This window comes from Dreissena polymorpha, chromosome 1 (genome assembly GCF_020536995.1).
Source record: "Dreissena polymorpha isolate Duluth1 chromosome 1, UMN_Dpol_1.0, whole genome shotgun sequence".
NCBI classification, from domain to species: Eukaryota; Metazoa; Mollusca; class Bivalvia; order Myida; family Dreissenidae; genus Dreissena; species Dreissena polymorpha.
In genome coordinates, this window is record NC_068355.1 from 147,574,826 (window position 1) to 147,595,381 (window position 20,556).

The 20,556-nt window shown below is 35.0% G+C and overlaps 1 protein-coding gene across 3 annotated transcripts in view; it reads left to right on the forward strand.

The window, feature by feature from the left end:
* LOC127854976 (syntaxin-like) overlaps positions 1-20,556 on the forward strand; it is a 95,165-nt gene that overhangs the window by 61,458 nt on the left and 13,151 nt on the right. For 2 of the 3 annotated variants that reach the window (XM_052390186.1, XM_052390196.1), the window contains exons 5-9: positions 4,290-4,363; positions 10,052-10,160; positions 14,650-14,723; positions 15,498-15,635; positions 19,470-19,580. In XM_052390186.1, the coding sequence (XP_052246146.1) occupies positions 4,290-4,363; positions 10,052-10,160; positions 14,650-14,723; positions 15,498-15,635; positions 19,470-19,580 (506 nt within the window). Of the gene's footprint in view, positions 1-4,289; positions 4,364-9,383; positions 9,493-10,051; positions 10,161-14,649; positions 14,724-15,497; positions 15,636-19,469; positions 19,581-20,556 lie in introns of all 3 variants that reach the window. The other variant, XM_052390188.1, reaches the window with a different exon arrangement.

The following is a 20,556-nucleotide window of genomic DNA, read 5'->3' on the forward strand; positions in this document are numbered from 1 at the left end:
GATGTATCTTGTGACAGTCTGGCAATCTTGTTTAATATAATACAGTCCAAGAATACTCAGGGATCCATTTATTAATTTCTCTACCGCTTGGCTCTTAGTTGCAGAGTATGTAAACATTCATTTGGAATCAACTATGATGAACAGTGCTAATAAATCTTCATCAAACTAATAGAAAAAAATGCATGATGTGCGCTTGTAGAAAACTGGGCTTAATTATGCATGTGTCTTACTTGGAAGTATTGTCCCAGATGATATGCACAGTCTTCAAAAGCTCATCTGAGATAGCTTTCAGCTTTTATGAAATTATGTCTTGAAAGGAAATTTTTTATAAACAAAAAACTTTTGTAGGTAGAAATTGTCATCACTGTTTAGCCTGTGCAGACTGCACAGACCATTTTCAAATGCATTAAGTCTCGTTTTCCCAGAGACTTGCTTGAATCTTTACTTAGGTCAATGTAAAAATTCATTGTGCTTATGAAATTTACCAATAGAAGTGGTGTGATTTTTCGCATGGCCCGGGGTCATTTATTACTTCACGTTTAATAAAATGTATGAAGGGGTGTATTTCATTAGCAGCCCTAAATATCCGGGGCCCACGAAATCTCTCTGCATTTCACACTGGTAGATTTTGCCTTGGCATTTTTGAAACGAGGGATGTAATTGGCTGTTGTTTCTCAATCTTCCAATTAAAATTGGTGTTTTAAAATGTGTTTCATATTCATTTGCTGATTCGTTTGCAAATGGCGCCTTTGTGAAGCGAAAATGAAGATTATTGAAGGAACAAACAAATCTTTCAAAAACTTTTTGATTGGGATTTAAAAAAAAATTGAAAAACAAATTTAAATGGGAAAGGGAAGAAACAACAGTGGATATAAATCAGAAAGCGATACCAATTTCTGAACGGGTATAGAAGATCAACTGTCTTGGTAAGGCTAAAGTCATATTCAGATTTCCATGTGAAAACATCTTGAACTACGGTTCCATGATAAATTGTCGTTAGTTGAATACTGTTACATTGTTTACCTTATTTCGAATTCAAAGACATTGAGCTCAAATAAAAGATTGCCGTCAACGTTCACAGGTATCAAACACACATTGATTTTGATCACAATTAATACTAGTGACTTTGCATAATATGTTAATTATGAATTTTTAAAGGTTTTCATAAATAAATCTTGTTAATAAGTTTAAGATGTTGTTTATTTAAATGTTAGTTATAAGGTTTGTCATTGTGTTATGTATTAGGGCTGTAACAAATAAACTAGGTAACAAATACGATACCTATCACGAACACAGGGTGGCAAATACGAATATTTATTCACGAATAGGAATTTCAATGAACAAAAGTAATACTGACAACTTGACATGACATTATATAGTATGAAACTATGAGTATTTGTCAATTTGATTAATTGAGTATCATTGCATACTGAAAATATGAAATATAACACTTTGAAATAATAAAACACTGACTAGAACTGCTTTAACTTTGAACACAACGCCAGACAAACGACGAGTATTTGGCAGGCGGGTCAACGATATCAATAGCATTCCCTTTGCTAGGCTCCATGTTTGTTGATAAGTTGCACAATCATTGGCGTAAAGATAAACAAAAAAGAAATTCCATCTGTTAATCCTTTGTGGGTATGTTTGAGCATCAAATCACTTGTATTTGCCTAAATAAACATTAAACAACCATTGAAAGATTTTTCAATTCAATGTCGTAAATATTCAAACGGTGCCCGCTATTATTGTTGATAATCTGACTGTGTAACATAGTGGGTGGGGTAAACATGATGAAAAAGGCCGGAATAAGGAGAAGAACATTTAAATATAGGGGTTTATTGTATGAACCTTCATTTGTAAGGTAAGATAAGATGATTAAACTTTCAAACTCGAAACCACGTTGTTTGTATTCGTCAAATATTCGGTTCGGTAGGTGGCGAATAACGAATACGATTCATCCACAGCTGTATTCGAGTAATTCGAATATTCGAATGTATCGTTACAGCCCTATTATGTATGCAATTTGCATAGTCGAAATCAGTCTCCCAAAGTTTCCTCCCCTCAGACTTCACTTCAATCACACCCCTGCAATAGTGTTTGCATGGAATTGTATGGTCACTGACCACATGTACAGCCTTGTTTAGGTTTCTGTATTCATTCATCAATAAAATGATTAATCAACTCCGTAGTAGGGGACATGAAAAGAATAACAAAACATACCAAAAAAAGCTCTGAAAATATTTCAATATTTGTGCTGTTTAACTCTGCAAGTAGTAATAATAGCCTACGCCTTTTTGTACAGAATGAATGAAATTGTCATGTTCTCAAAATTACACAGATTGTAGCATTGTAAGTGGCAATTTTCTCCGCACAAAATGGTTCAGTTTATTTGGTCTATTTTGTATAAGAACGCAAGGCAACAGAAATCAATTGCAGTACTATGAAACTACATCATGATATAGGAAGAGCAAGAACCACGACTCCTGCTATTTGCAGCAATCTATGATAGATGATGGATTCCTCCAATCTACTGCCAATGCTCCCTCCATTCATGTCCTCATGATCAATAATCCTCTGGGAGCTTATTGACATGCTGTCTGGCTTCATAAAGGAAATACTTGAAACATTAACATTTGGGCCATGCTCTGTGAAAAGGGGGCTTAATGCATGTGCGTGAAGTTTCGTCCCAGATTAGCCTGTGCAGTCCTCTTAATGCATGTGCGTGAAGTTTCGTCCCAGATTAGCCTGTGCAGTCCTCTTAATGCATGTGCGTGAAGTTTTGTCCCAGATTAGCCTGTGCAGTCCTCTTAATGCATGTGCGTGAAGTTTTGTCCCAGATTAGCCTGTGCAGTCCTCTTAATGCATGTGCGTGAAGTTTTGTCCCAGATTAGCCTGTGCAGTCCTCTTAATGCATTTGCGTGAAGTTTCGTCCCAGATTAGCCTGTGCAGTCCTCTTAATGCATGTGTGTGAAGTTTTGTCCCAGATTAGCCTGTGCAGTCCTTATAATGCATGTGCGTGAAGTTTCGTCCCAGATTAGCCTGTGCAGTCCTCTTAATGCATGTGCGTGAAGTTTTGTCCCAGATTAGCCTGTGCAGTCCTCTTAATGCATGTGCGTGAAGTTTTGTCCCAGATTAGCCGGTGCAGTCCTCTTAATGCATGTGCGTGAAGTTTCGTCCCAGATTAGCCTGTGCAGTCCTCTTAATGCATGTGCGTGAAGTTTTGTCCCAGATGAGCCTGTGCAGTCCTCTTAATGCATGTGCGTGAAGTTTTGTCCCAGATTAGCCTGTGCAGTCCTCTTAATGCATGTGCGTGAAGTTTTGTCCCAGATTAGCCTGTGCAGTCCTCTTAATGCATGTGCGTGAAGTTTTGTCCCAGATTAGCCTGTGCAGTCCTCTTAATGCATGTGCGTGAAGTTTTGTCCCAGATTAGCCTGTGCAGTCCTCTTAATGCATGTGCGTAAAGTTTTGTCCCAGATTAGCCTGTGCAGTCCTCTTAATGCATGTGCGTGAAGTTTTGTCCCAGATTAGCCTGTGCAGTCCTCTTAATGCATGTGCGTGAAGTTTCGTCCCAGATTAGCCTGTGCAGTCCTCTTAATGCATGTGCGTGAAGTTTTGTCCCAGATTAGCCTGTGCAGTCCTCTTAATGCATGTGCGTGAAGTTTCGTCCCAGATTAGCCTGTGCAGTCCTCTTAATGCATGTGCGTGAAGTTTTGTCCCAGATTAGCCGGTGCAGTCCTCTAAGGCTAATCAGGGGTTATACTTTCCGCTTATGTAATATTTTTTGTTAAAAGAAAGTCTCTTGTTAGCAAAAATCAAGTAAAGCCAGAAAGTGTTGTTTTTCTCTTGACTCTTGATTTTCAGTGATTTAAAATCTCTCTAATTTTATAAAGTGATCAATTTATCAATTGATAATTCATCTTATTTCAGTAACTGAGTAACTTGTTACTCTGTTCCCTTCAGATATTCATTTATTGAGCTGGGTGATGAAATGTCAATTAAGTATCAGCCTTAGACATTTTTTGTTTCTCAGTAACCCTGTCAGTGTGGGTGGCTTGAAATTCACTCAGAATGGTTTATGATGAGGTTTTAATGAAAGGTTAACATACACCATGGATGGCATGCTGGGAGATGATTATGTAACAACAGTCCAGGTACAAGACAGTAAAAAAGATGTAGTAAATTTACCAGACTATAAATAACACATTTTCTAATCTTATCTGACCTTTTTCTCAAAATACCAATTTTATACATTAATGACGTTTTTTGTTTTTTTTTCATTTCAGTTATTGAACAAAATATTGAACAAGAGGAACATTCTAATAAATCCACTGCAGATCTCCGAATACGCAAAACACAGGTAGGTGTTGCTCGAGTGATGACAATGAGGTACAGACAAAATCAGGGATCAAATATTCATGTCTTATCTGAAGATTATCTTAAAACATCTTTGAAAAAAAGACAACATTAAATGCTGTGTAATTTTTCCTATTATTATTCACATTTATTGAGCACTATTATAAACGTGGTGTTACACTCAATAAGAGGAGGATATTCCTGTACCCGGTAGGGTGGCATATAGCAGTTGAACTGTCCGTCTGTCCGTCCGTCCGGAAATTTAACATAACTTTTGCAATATTGAAGATAGCAACTTGATATTTGGCATGCATGTGTATCTTATGGAGCTGCACATTTTGAGTGGCGAAAGGTCAAGGTCAAGGTCATCCTTCAAGGTCAGAGGTCAAATATATGTGGCCCAAATCGCTTATTTTATGAATACTTTTGCAATATTGAAGATAGCAACTTGATATTTGGCATGCATGTGTATCTCATGGAGCTGCACATTTTGAGTGGTGAAAGGTCAAGGTCATCCTTCACAAGGTCAAGGTCATCCTACAAGGTCAAACATCATATAGGGGGACATTGTGTTTCACAAACACATCTTGTTCCTATTATTATTTACATTTATTGAGCACTATTATAAACGTGGTGTTACACTCAATAAGAGGAGGATATTCCTGTACCCGGTAGGGTGGCATATAGCAGTTGAACTGTCCGTCTGTCTGTCCGTCCGGAAATTTAACATAACTTTTGCAATATTGAAGATAGCAACTTGATATTTGGCATGCATGTGTATCTCATGGAGCTGCACATTTTGAGTGGCGAAAGGTCTAGGTCATTTTTCAAGGTCAAAGGTAAACAAAAATCCAAGGGAAGTAACAAGCTTTATAGGGAGATAATTTCTATTTATGATTTGGCAGGTACAGATCATTTTTACAAGGGAAGTAATATTTTTTAAAGGGATATAATAAAAAAGATTTTTTTAAATAAAAGTGGGGCAGTAGTGGGCATTGTGTCTCTGACAAACACATCTCTTTGTCTAAAGATGTTTCTGGAATGAAGCCCAAGGTCACATTACTCTGATTTGTCTGAAGATAACACAGATTGTATTATAAAGCTTTTCAGTGGAATAAAGTATTTTATTGGCGCAAGAAAATTTAACCTTTTGGGAAGATATAAATACCCTCTCATCTATATATTTGGTTTGTAGACAAGTAGTACTGCCTGATATCAAGAGGAAAACTATTTTGGAAAAAATAAGACATTTGATAAATCATAAGACAATGTTTTGGTATAATTTAGAAAGACCCAATGTAATAAAAATATTAAATTAATCTACACAACATTGAAATAGTTGCACATGTGTTTTATCCTGTACTGCATTGTTGTCCATCAATCACTCCAAATATGGATGCTGCAGCAACATTTAAAAAAGCTTAAATTGAGCCAGATGGGAATATGAAGCTTATTCCAGTTGTTTTGTCAGAGAACACTTGTACCTTTGACAACAATGCAGGATACAGTCTGTCTTTGACAGCTTCTTGTCCACACATGTTCAAGCCTTGAGATGGAATACTATCAATTCAAGACGGATTCATACTATTTTCTGTATTTGTAATATGACATATCCACTTTACAGTGTAATTTCAAGTCTGCTGATCTTTATTTGCATGTCAATACATTTCAGAGATGTTTGTAAATATGGAAACCTCTTTACATTTAATGTGTTGGTGGAATTCGTGTCAAACATAATTATCTAAACACTGAGCTGTAATTAGCTAGTAGCTGTAATGTTGCAAAATAATAATTCAGATCATGGAATATTTCACGCCTGAGCATTTTGTACTTTCCAGCATTGCATTTGCATATCAAAGTACTATTTTATTACTAAGTAAGTTTATCATTGAAAACTTAATGATCCTTGGGCCTTACTTTGTGTAATGATTTCTCAGCTGGCTGAAAAAGAAATGTGAGAATTTTAAGTGAGTTTTATTACTAATTGATTTCAAAGTCATAAAATGTCATTACATGTTTTAAACATAAGCATTGTTGTTAGAAAATTATGCTTTGAACAGCTATGGTTATTTTGACAGGGAACAGCCATGGTTATTTTGACAGGGTTACGGTTATGAAATTTCTGTACTTCATGCTATAACCAGTTGTGTTAATGCATTTCTGCAACCCAAGACACATTAAAAAATGGGAATTTGAATCATGGAAATATTTGAAGTGTTGGTTTCCTATTTTGAACATAGTCCTTTATGGAATATAAGTACATGTAGTAAGCAGGAAACCATGTTGCAAAATATAGTAATCAAAGCCCTATGGACAGTTTGAAGTGTGGTTACTAAGGAAGTACATGTATGCAATCATTTTGAACTTAGATAATACAATTGTTTATGCACTTGTGCACACACTGCCATAAATATATACATTTTAAAAAGCAATTATTCTAAATCTTCATACATTTGTAAAAAGATTGCATTGATAAATATTTATGCCCCCCTTCGAAGAAGAGGGGGTATATTGTTTTGCACATGTCGGTCCGTCCGTATGTCCGTCCGTCCGTCCACCAGATGGTTTCTGGATGATAACTCAAGAGTGCTTAGGCCTAGGATCATGAAACTTCATAGGTACTTTGATCATGACTCGCAGATGACCCCTATTGATTTTGAGGTCACTAGGTCAAAGGTCAAGATCACGGTGACCCGAAAAAGTAAAATAGTTTCCGGATGATAACTCAAGAACGCTTATGCCTAGGATCATGAAACTTCATAGGTACATTGATCATGACTCGCAGATGACCCCTATTGATTTTCAGGTCACTAGGTCAAAGGTCAAGGTCACGGTGACCCGAAATAGTAAAACGGTTTCCAGATGATAACTCAAGAACGCTTAGGCCTAGGATCATGAAACTTCATAGGTACATTGATCATGACTCGCAGATGACCCCTATTGGTTTTCAGGTCACTAGGTCAAAGGTCAAGGTCACAGTGACCCGAAATAGTAAAATGGTTTCCGGATGATAACTCAGGAACGCTTATGCCTAGGATCATGAAACTTCATAGGAACATTGATCATGACCCCTATTGATTTTCAGGTCACTATGTCAAAGGTCAAGGTCACAGTGACCTGAAATAGTAAAATGGTGTCCGGATGATAACTCATGAACGCTTATGCCTAGGATCATGAAACTTCATAGGTACATTGATCAAGACTTGCAGATGACCCCTATTGATTTTCAGGTCACTAGGTCAAAGGTCAAGGTCACGGTGACCCGAAATAGTAAAATGGTTTCTGGATGATAACTCAAGAACGCTTATGCCTAGGATCATGAAACTTCATAGGTACATTGATCATGACTTGCAGATGACCCCTATTGATTTTTAGGTCACTAGGTCAAAGGTCAAGGTCACAGTGACCCATCTAAGAAAAATGGTTTCCGGATGATGACTCAAGAACGCTTACGCCTAGGATCATGAAACTTCATAGGTACATTGATCATGACTTGCAGATGACCCATATTGATTTTTAGGTCACTAGGTCAAAGGTCAAGGTGCCAAAAAACGTTTTCACAAAGTGGCTGCCACTACAACTGACAGCCCATATGGGGGGCATGCATGTTTTACAACAGCCCTTGTTATACATTTGTATAAAGATTGCATATGATATAATGATTGGTGGATGAATGTCATTGCAATGTATTCACTTTAAAGCAAGTAATCTTTAGCAAAGATAATAAATAAAAATGTACAGGGCAATTATTTTAGTGATGTTGTGCAAAACACGTCCTTGTATTATGTTAAATACTGTTGCGTTTAAGCACCAAATGTCATTTAATTTAGATAAAGATAAGGTCTATTATTAGCAAATTGTCAAGAGAAGGCTTTTGTAAGGTAAATAATATAGATTTCTGTACTCGCAGACAGTTTCTGAATATTGTTTCAGTGCATCTTTAAGGGGGCCTGTGAAATGTGCTGCAACAATTATACTGTAAAACTATCCAGTATATTACTACTAAATATTATCACAAAGATGTTTAAAATAGCTTGTGATAGTGCAGAGGAGTGTATTCATATATACACCTTTACCACATAGATACGTATTTTTACTTATTTGTAGTCCCTTAGAAAGTTCAATTTAATTGAAGTCTTTTCTTTCTACATTCAAGTTTTAAAGGTTTTACTTCCAACTCTTAGATACTGATGAGCAGCAAACAGCATTAAGCATGAAAAGACTGCAAGGTACTCGCAGGCTGTTCTGGTTTTATGCTGGTTGCAAAAGCCATTTTCACTTTGCTTCTTATGGGGGAAAGGGTTAAAATAAAATATAAGTTATCACAGTACATTGATTTACGTGTGTTGTACGTACAATTAAGTCTTGAGTCCCAGTGACTGTTGTTACAGGCAATATAGTTACTTACCATTTCAAATAAAATATTGCTGATAATGTTGTTGAAGGGTGAACTAGTCGTCAGTATGGACATAAAATGTTGTTTTTTTGCATCAATAATGCAAACAAATGAATTTAAGGCGATGAAATTAACATGTTTGTCATGTAAATTGGTAATTTGTTGGTGGGTAACAAAAGAGTCTTGTAGTAAAAAATAAATATGGATAATCAATAAAACATCCTCTATTTAATTATTATGCATGTAAGTGTTTTAATAGGCAAGTCGATGTTCTGACTGCTATATACATTCCTTTTTGCCAGTGAATCATAATTATGAACTAGTTGTCAGCTAATAAATCCAGGTTAATGTAAATTGATCTTATTAATATAATAGGACAATAATATTGCTTGTACCCCTCTAACAGATTTCATAGAACTCAAGATATGAGTTGACATTATGCTGTACAGCCCAATTGGTTATGCTATATTTTCAGGACAATTTCACACAAAACTAAACAACAGTTGACAAGTTGTTAGCTATTTTTCAACATGTAAACCAACAATAAGATGGACAAAACAATTGAAAGCAATTGTATAATAGTAGCGATTGATAACCAATGATTGATGCTAGGTTATGTGTTTTCTAGTACTCAACAATATCTAGAAAGTTTGTCGAAACGATGAACACATATAACACGGCGCAGGTTGACTACAGAGATCGGTGTAAAGCTCGAATCCAGCGACAAATGGAAATCAGTAAGATGCAGGGCTAGGCCATGTGTTGGCCCCACAGGGTGTTTGGATGTTAGCATTAGGCCATGTGTTGGCCCCACAGGGTGTTTGAATGTTTGCATTCATTATGTTAAGCCTCTGACCTTAACTATCATTAAGTGGCTTGATATATCAATTTATATAAACTATTTGATAAATTAAGAATAAAGTGTAAAATTCAAAATGAAAAGGGTTGTTTTTGCTGTAAGTCTGAAAAAATTGTCACAAAATCCGTTGAAAACAATTGTGTCTTTACAGAAAATCTGTCAAAATTTAATGAATGTTTTAGCTTGTTTTGCGTTTTCTAGAAATAAGAGTCCACATAGATCTATAAGGAGAAAAAAGTTGCTTTATCGTTTTTGACAAAGATTGTGAATCTTTCTCAGGAAATCAACCACTTAAATTGTGTTAATTAAGGTCAGAAAAGTTCATTTTATGGAATTTGTTTGTTGTTGACAAATTCACAAGTTTGTTTACTATATGAATTATTACTTTTGTCTTCATGTATTTAATTATGTTCTTGTGTCTTCTTTTTTTGTCATAGCACGCAACATTATCACGTAAATTTGTCGAAGTTATGAATGATTACAATGCGTGTCAGATAGACTACAGGGAAAGATGCAAAGGGAGGATACAGCGTCAATTGGAAATAAGTAAGCTATTGTCAGTTCCCTCCCCTTAATGGTTTTCAAAAGATTTTGCAGTCGTTAAATTCAAGAAAATTATAGTATTCTAAATGTGATAAAAAATCCATACTTGGAAATTTATAAACTGGCCTCGAAAGCATTTTCAGTTTATTCCTAAGAAGGTGAATATACAATCCTTATAATATTTATTTCATTTTGGCAGGTTTATTTTACTGCCCATACTATTTGGAAAACTGCTCATGACGTCTATCTTATTTCATAAGTTCTTTTTGTCAATAGAAATAATTATGAAACATACACATATGAAACATATGCCATATGAACTTCATTGGGGAGACCGTTTTTAGACGTGACCTGTGAATAGATACACTACGCAACCTGTGATTATTGCCTGATCGCGGAGTCATGGTGGACAGATTGATTTTTTATTGGAAAACCACACAGATTTCACGTGATTCCTCACTCCGCCGTCGCTCGAGTGCAAGATAATCTTCCTGGTGATTCCTCACAATTTTGTGGTGATTCACCGTGATCACAGTGGATATCGGTGACATCTGTGATTCGCAAATTCATGCATATAAACCGAATCATATCAATGACTGTATACATACCATTTTTCTAATGTTCACATTTATCCGATAATCCAATATAATTACAACATCTTTTATGAAAAAATAATCTTAAGCATTTATGACGATAAATATGTTTAAGAATTTCATAAACACAACCATATGCCTACGCCATTTTTCAGAAGTGTAAAGAGTACAGTGCATTATGGGACACATCTTTTATTGGAGGAGAAAATTTAAATTAAATGCAATGCAATCATGAACAAAAATAATATTTTATTGCGTCATGCAGTCATGTAAAAAACTTGCTTCCCGGGGACTTTCTGATAACGGGTAAAAATGAAAGTGAATGTATGTTAACAGTTACACTGCGTTAGCATGTAAATAAATCATCTGGATTATTTAATTTATTTTTCTTACACATACTGCTCTGATAGGAAATACATGTAATAAACACTGCCTCGCAAGTTTTTCACACTTTTGACATTACACAACAGATTAACACAAATTGTCGATGGTCATTTAACTTCTAAGTGATAAAAATCGGTTAAACGGAGGGATAAAGCAATGAAGCTGTGATCGGAGCTTTGTACCGGATTGCTTAATTTCGTATTTCAGATTTCCAGTTTGCTAAGTCATTTTTTGCCAATTTCCAATGGGCCGAATATTTATTATTTTGGTTGTTTACAATGTATCCTAGTTTGTGGAATGCACATTTCAGTATTTTAGCTCATACACCCATTGAATACAACAACAACAAAAGCTTTTATTATTGCAATGTATAATTTAAGTGTATATATTAAATGTAAGTGTAACTGTCAACGCAAATCGCGAAAAAAGGTGAATCACGGAGGTTCACAGTGATTTGCGCTGATTGCCTTACAGTGAGAAACATCGCACCATGGTCAATGTGGAATCGCCAAGACATCACCCAAATTTTCTTGTCGCTCAGAATCACAGCGATTTGTCACGTGGCATCGATCACGGTGATGCGAGATGTATGCAAAAATCACAGTTTGCGTAGTGTATGGTTTATTACATGTGGTAAACCTTGTGTCCATTTTCTGCTATTAAGGTTATTACTATTTCAATGATGTCAATGAAGTTTCTCTGTCTTGGATCAACCTGTGCTGACAGATAAGCCTGTGTTTACAGATCATCTTGTGTGGACAATTGACTCGTATGCACAAAGCAGTTTGCCCACAACATGCTCCATTAAAAGAATTTACAAAACAATTTTTATCCAAGTTCGCATTCACCATCACAATTTTATTAAAGTGATTTTGTTTTACTTTATTTAATATGCTTGTTTCTATTATCTTATTTCCCATGTATTTACATGTTGTGATTTTGTTTTGTGACTTTAACACAAGCTATAAAAATGTCACTATTAGATCTGTCTAGATCATGCCAATTTCACAAACCTGTTAATGATTTTAAAATTATGCACTTTGTATAAAATAAGAACAGAGCTCTCAATTTATGGAAACATAGTCAAAGCAGTATGGCATTATGCATAGCCTAATTTATTAACAACTTTCTTTATAATTTTCAAGTGTCACAATTGTGTATTGATGTGATTATTTGTATACCCTGTTTTACAGAATGAAAGAGGGAGTACTGGAATCACCTTTGATCTCTATGTGTATGTGTGTCCATTGATACAAATTAGTTTGCTCCTATAATTTTTAACATTATTTTAAGAATCCTGAAATATTCATCACTTTCCATAATATATTAATGGAAAGTATCTTGGCACAAATGGTAACCAACTAGGATGAGGTTTTGATTGTAAAACCCATCTTCCTTCCCCCCAAAATAACGTCACACTTAGAGGTCTAAGGTTAAATTGGGCCATAAAGAAGCTTAAAATTTCATGTCTAACCTGTCACATATTGATGTATTTTAAAGAAGCTTTGCACAAATGTTAACCATAATAAGAAAAATGTGATGCCTGTCACATCCCTACCTGAAGTTCAAGGTCACAATTAGAAGTGGAAGGTCAAATTGGGAAATAATGCACCTTACAAATTCCTGTCTCAGCTTTGACTGTGCCATAAATTGATGGATTTTAAAATATTTTGGCACAAGTGTAAACCATCTGAAGACAACATGTTGCAATTATAGCTTGTCTTCGCTATATATAGCTAGTAATAATGTTTAATGTTAAACAATTAAACATCTAAACTATAACGTTTCAAAATGGTATTTGATAATTGCCCCCATGTTTCTGAAAAAAAAAAAACTTTCAAAGTAAGTGTGGGGATCCCCCCTACTTTTCTAGAAAAAGACACTGAATTTGGTCATGAGAGGTCAAAAACTGTGTCAATTAAACAAAGCTCATTATCTCTTTATAAACATGAAACTTGGTCAAAATATTTGTTATTCAGAAAATATATGTCCAAAGATGTCTCAACCAAGTTTGAAAATTATTCGTGTCTGTTGAAAAACATTGCCTCTAGGGGTCTTCACAGTTTTCATAATACATGTAGTTCTACTGTTAATCAGGGGTGTCAATTATCCAGATTATTCCGGAAATCCAGATTTCAGCCGACCAGGGTCAATTTAAAGATCAATGTAAATCCAATTAGATATTACATTTTTTAAGGGGGTGGGGGCTGGGGGGAAGAGGAAATTTGATTGAAAGCCCGATCAATTCTTTTCAGAAATTTGCGCTAGGTACCGATTTTGCCCGGTATTTTATTTATTTATTTGTCATTAGCTAGCTGATGGCACGGACATGAATGGTAAGTGACGAAAAATCGTTGTTACTTTCCAAAAATCTTACAAGTCAACGAAACATTGCACATGTCTGCTATCATGAAATATTCTAAGTGATCGATTTGCAAAGTAAATCAGTTCAAAAGCATATTCTAAAGCGAGAAGTTAGCCAAATTATATATTTATTAAGTATTTGCTAGGTAAATGGTTTTCATTTTTCTGCATTCAAACGATAAGCACATTTTATTTCAAGTGCAAAATATGTAAAAAATTTCTGATGTTTGTTTTCGGATAGAGCACTTTTCGCAGATTTCATGTATGTTCGACGTCTTTAATAAACAAACAGTATTCACCATAAATTGTAACAAGTAACACTATAAAATAGTACAATAAGTGAGGGTTTAAGGGGTGGGGGAGGCACTACCCATTATCTCCGTTGGGGACCTGTGTCCCCAGACCACCCACGGCCTTATTTTCCGGATTTTTAATTTGGGACATTTGACACCCCTGTTAATACTTGTGAACACTCTATTTGAGTCACATTTTACGTCCAACCTTTATGAAACTTAGTCAGAAAATGTTTCTCATGATATCTCAGCTGAGTTCGAAAAATGGTTCCGGTCTTTTGAAAACATTGCTTCCAGTCTCAAAGTCACATTTTTAATCTAAGCTTTGAATTTGTTAAAATGACATTTTGGCTGAGATTCAAAAATGATCGATGTCCATTGTAAACCATGGTTACATTTTGGCAATTTTCATTTTATGGGAATATTGAAACCTTGTGAACATTTGAAGAGTCACATGTTTTTGCCATCTAAACATTTGTTCTAATGATATCTCAGCCACATTAAAAAAAGGTTTGAGGTAAAAAGCAAGGTCAGATCTTGATAGATTAATTATACATATGTCACAAAAGCTGCTAAGATTGTGTAAGTTACTTAGGTACTCGGGTGAGTGACCTATGGCCTTATTATCTAAGTATACATTAAAGCTTCCTACAAAATATTTATCTATTTTCCTTTGACAGGCATTTATAAAAAATGTGAGAAATATGTATTCTTTACTCTTTAGACAATTTCAATGTGAAGACTTGCCAATGTGTATTACTAAGCGATAATGAATTATAAATAGGTATATTCTTAAATGTTTTTCAGCGCTTAGACTGCAAAATCATATTGATGAGTCATTTCTTGTTTTACTTTCAGCTGGTAAAACTACAACAAATGATGAACTTGAAGAGATGCTAGAGTCAGGCAACTTACAAGTGTTCACTCAAGATGTAAGTTACACAAACAATATTTTGGAAGCAGAAACCCACTGTTTGCTTTTCTGGGAAATTAAGTTTGCATTTTCATCTTGTTACAGTGTAGAAGAATGTTATAATCCAAGTAGCCAGATACGTATCTGTTTATTTGTAATTTGTCATACATCAGGCTCATAAAATGATCAGTTTGTGGGCTGGTAAATGCATTTGTGTATCCATGTATACAATTATACCATATAGATATACAAGAAGACAGAAGTTATCAAAGACATTTTGATCTTGTTCTAAAGCCATATATAGACAGCATTCTTAATGAATATATTATTATATTATATTATTGGGCCTTTGTATTCTAAAAATTGTAAAAAACAGTGTTCTGTAATAGCTATCCAGTTTATAATTTGATTTTTGTTAGGCTGTGTTTTCATTTTATGGTCAAATAGCAAGGTAAAAAAGCTCTTTCTTGTTCATTAAAAAATCTCTTCTTTTATCCTTCTCAAATTCTTTTTCCAAACATTTTCCCATGTTGTTGCCATAATGTTAAGCCTTAACCCTTTGCATGTTGGGAAATTTGTCGTCTGCTAAAATGTTGTCTGCTGAATTTCTAAAATTAGCATTTTCTTTGATTTTGTTTCAAAGAATACTATCAGAATAGCAAACAGTTTGGATCCTGATGAGACGCCACGTTTTGTGGCGTCTCATCTGGATCCAAACTGTTCGCAAAGGCCTTCAAAATTGGGTTCCAGCACTGAAAGAGTTAAGTCAAGTTGTTGCCAATGTGTTGTTCAGATTATCATGGAGACCCAGCAGGCCAAGCAGACCCTGGCAGACATTGAGGCCAGACATGCAGACATCATGAAGCTGGAGAAAAGTATACAGGAGCTGCACGACATGTTCATGGACATGGCCATGTTGGTAGAACAACAGGTAGACCTACACGGACACTTTGTAGTTATGCCCCAACCCAATCCCCCATCCAGTGTACCAGAAATCTGGATATAAGTCTTCAAGGGTCGATTTTGAAAACGATGTTAATTCCCTGAATTTGTTTAAAGGCGGGGGGGGGGGGGGGGGGGGGGGGGGGGGGGGGTATTGTTTGAGTGCACGATCATTTGAGAACGAAAATTGTTATAGCTTCCTTGGCATTGCAGAAATTTTACTAGGTATCAATTTTTCCTGGTGTTATATTTATTGATTTCTGGTTAGTAAGCAGATGGCACGGACATGAACAGGTACAGAAGACAAATCTTCACTACTTAAAGAAAATCTTACAATTCAACCAAACATTTAAAATGTCTGCCATCTTGAAATATTTTAAGTGATGTAATAGCAAAATAAAGCACTGCGAAGGCATATTGTAAAACAATATGTTTATGAAATACTACATTGATTACGTTTTTGCTAGATGACTGGTTTTCATTTTATGCAGTCAAACACTATATGCACAAGTTATTTAATGTGCACAACTCATACATTTTTTTCAGGGGTGTCAATTATCTGGATTATTCTGGAAATCCGGATTTCAGCTGGCGGGGGCTTTGTTTGAGTGCGCGATCAATTGAGAACAAAATTAATATATTCATTGTTCATGCTTCATTGTCTGTCCGTAAATTTGAGCTTGTCTGATTTTGCCAGATATTTTATTTACTTATTTCTGATTGGTTAGCGGATGGCACGGACTTGAATGGTAACTGATGACAAATAGTCACTACTTTCCAAAATTCTTACACGTCAATGAAATGTTGCAAATGTCTGCCACCATTTAATATTCTAATAAGATCGATGAGCAAAGTAAAGCAGTGCAATAGCATATTGTAAAGCAATATGTTTACTAAATTATATATTGATTATGTATTTGCTAGGGAACTGGTTTTCATTTTCCTGCAGTCTAATGATATGCGCATTTTATTTCATGTGCAAAACACATACATTTTTCGGATTGTCGTTTTTGGATACAGCATTTTTAGTCAATTTAATTTATGCTGGACGTCTTAAATGAACAAAGATAAAATGACTAATACATGCAGTTATACGGACAGTCTGATTTATTGTCCCCTACCGGTTTCACCAGAGGGGACTTATGGTTTGCGCTCTGTGTGTCAGTGAGTTTGTGTGTCCTTAAGTCCGTCAGTCTGTCACACTTTTCTGGATCCTGCAATAACTTCAAAAGTTTTTAATATTTTTTCATGAAACTTGAAACATGGATAGATAGCAATATGGACATTATGCAGTCATTTCATTTTGTTCCTACGTCAAAAATTATGGTTGCTATGGCAACAAATATATAAAAAAAATATTTTTCTATTTCTAACAATGGTGGAGCTGGTAGGGGACATATATTGCTTGGCATTAGTCTTGTTATATTAAGCATTGTATTCACCAGAAATTGCAACTAGAAAGACTATAAAATAGTACAATTAGTTAGGGCTCGAAGAGGGTGGTGACTGGTGAGGGCACTTTGTCCTCAGACCTGACCTAATTTTCCAGATTTAATATTTGGGACAATCAACACCCCTGTTTTTTTTTATACAGTATTTTTTGTTGATTTGAATTTATTTTAGTTGTTCTTTACAAATAGTTTATAGAATGATAAACACACATGAGATGATATGAATGATCTGGTTTTTAATGTTTTGCATTGTATTCACCAGAAATTGAAACTAGAAAAACTAGAAAAAAAGTACAATAAATTATAAGGGGTGGAGTGGGAGGGGGTCTCTGCCCTTTATTCCTAATTAAGACCTGTGGCCCCAGACCCATGGCCCAATTTTCTTGATTTCAAATTTGGAACAATTGACACCCCCGATTAATGTTTTCAAACAAACAACCCCTTATTACCTGTAAGTTTTTTTTAATGAATTCTAGTTAATTGATAATAATTGATCAAAATTTGAAGATCAATAAGGCATTTGAAACATGCATTGGTCTTAGCAAAAATATGTATTGCATACATAGCCTTTTACTTCCATCTACCTTTAAAAGCTGTTTGTAATAGTGGTAGCTAATGAGCTTTTGATTCATAAGGTCTTTGGTTCCAAGCCCTGGGCAGACACATTTTTAGCTCTGCTGTTTTCGGAGAAAACCCGAGCTATTGTCATAGCCAGCTAGTCGTCCGATGTAGGCGTCGTGCTAAAACCTTAACATTGGTCATAACATTTTAAATATTAAAGAAAGCAATTCGATATTTGGCATCATGTGTATCTCATGGAGCTGCACATTTTGAGTGGTAAAATTTCAAGGTGAACATCATCCTTCAAGGTCTAGGGTCGAAAAAACAAAGTCAAGGGAAGTAATAAGCTTTAAATGGACATAGTTATCTGACCTGCCCACGTATATATTTTTGTTAAATAAATCAAAGTGGCGCAGTAGGCAGCATTGTGTTTCTGAAAAACACATTGTGGTAAAAGGTCATCCTTTACGGTCTACGGTAAAAAATACAAATTTAAGGGAAGTAATAACCTTTAAAAGGAGATAATTATTCAATATTAAACATAGCCACTTAATATATTTGGCATGCATGTGTATCTCATGGAGCTGCACATTTTGAGTGGTGAATCTACAGTCATGGTAGTGGCTTTTAATTATTTGCTACTAAAAATAGAGATTTGTTGCAGACAATTATTTTCAAGGGAAGTAATTTATATAATTATAAATCTCATATTATATATTTCCTTACCAAGAATTGAAGTTCTTTTCACAGTTACAGTACAGATTTATTATTTAGATTATTTATAACCCAAATGATTAATTTGTCAAAGTTTTTTTTAAATGATATAATTATCATTTCTTTGATGTTCATTACATACCTGTTGACTTATGTCCATAGATACATGATTAAAAAAAAAACTCTGGCTATGATTTATTTTAAACCACAGGCCTTGGTGTCATAATTGACTGTGAGACCCCCCCCCCCCCCCCGTTAGATTGGACAAAATTCAAGGGAAGTAATAACCTTTAAAGGGAGATGATTTCTATACCTGCCAAATGTTAAATAGAAATTCTATTTCAATGAGGCGCAGTAGGGGGCATTTTGTTTCTGACAAACACATCTCTTGTTGGGTCACTAAGTCAAAGGTCAAGGTCACTGTGACCTCTAAAAAAAATTCTGACAAGCTTTCGCAGTCGAGCGTGGCACCCGTTATGCGGTGCTCTTGTTATATTATATCTTTTTCCTTGTTGATACAATTATCTTAAACTTTTTTTAAGTATTACAGTTTTTTTTACACAATTCATTGTATGAAAAAAAAAAAAAAAAGATCACTGCCTATAATGTCAGATAAGTATTTTATAAAGTCACAATAAGAAGAAATTATTCTTTTTTATTTTTGATTAATGAAAAGATGAGATTTCATGTAGATTGAATTATCTTGATCCAAAAGTAAGCAATCACCAAGAACAGGAATAAATATATAAATAGACAAGAAGGACTAGAACACAATAAGCTTTTAAAAATACAGTTGGGATCAATGTTTTTTGTTTTACCCTTTCATTATCATAAGCCAGTCCAGCTTGTTCAGTTGGAAAAGCAAAAAACATGTCCCTCAAGCGAGGCCACAGACCTTGTCATTATTTTTATGGTTGTTTTCCCATGGCTGGCTGTTGTCATTTACCAGCATAAGTATGTAAACTTGGTACTATTAAGCAAGCTTACCCGAAAAAAGCGTAAGTAGGTTTTCAGACTGCCATTATATGACAGAAATGCTGTTGAAAAGAGCAAAATCCAAGTAAACAAGCATACACCTTGTCATTGCCATTTTCCAGGGCGAGATGATTGACAGAATTGAGTATAACGTGGAGCATGCGGTGGACTACGTAGAGGCAGCCAAAATGGACACTAAAAAAGCAGTCAAATACCAGAGTAAAGCCAGACGGGTAAGTGTTTACCTACCTACATATACAGGAGCAGCTTATAGTTGGTAATTCTAGCCAGTGAGTTTGACCTTGGTTTAATGGTTTCTGCATGTTCAGATGGCAATGTGTAATCACACTATAGGCAAGTTGTTGTCTGATTTACTAGTATAATTGTGTTCTTCTGATTGGTATAATTCATGGTTGATATACAGTATTGTGACATCAAGACAATCATTATCTTTATCAAAAATCACTACTTTTGTTTTCCCAAAATGGGTGTATCTTTATTGTGGTGAGCTTAAGCAAACGTTTGATGCCTGGTATGTTCTATCGTTTAGGTTATCAACATAATGTATTTTTGTCCTTGGTTAGACCAAAACCTGAGAAAAAATCCTCACTGTTTTTGCCCAATCCAGTGTGAGAGGTACTTGTTAACAAGGTCTAGATTATTTCTTGCATGTTATTTAAATCTCTTAGAGAGATGATACACTCATTATGGACGTTACTATTAATAGATTTCTTATAAAACATGACAAAATTATTCAATAAAGCGGTCTGTGGGAAAGCTGGACTTAGTGCAGTATTGTGTAGCCTGCGCAGGCTAACTATGGACATCACTCGGATTTACGGAATTTTGTTTCAAAGATGTGTCAGAGGGTATCTTTAGTATCAAGAAATGGTAGTCTCATCAATGGTTGATATGGTTTGTGATTTTGAAAGAATTTTAAATGGCTCAGGTTTATTTGTACCAGCAGATCAGTGTAGTTTTCTTACAGTCTACTATTTTTGCTGCAGTTGTCAAATAAATTGCCTTACATTACCTATTTAATGCCAATCTCATTGATTTATTACCAGCAACACCAAAAACTGTGTGAATTATCAGTTTATTATCATTTCAATTTAGTTTATTTATGATTTTAAACTACAGTAGTCATTAGCATGGAGTTGAATTTTAATCACATTATGATTGTTATGTGGTTGCATTGTGTTATGTTTT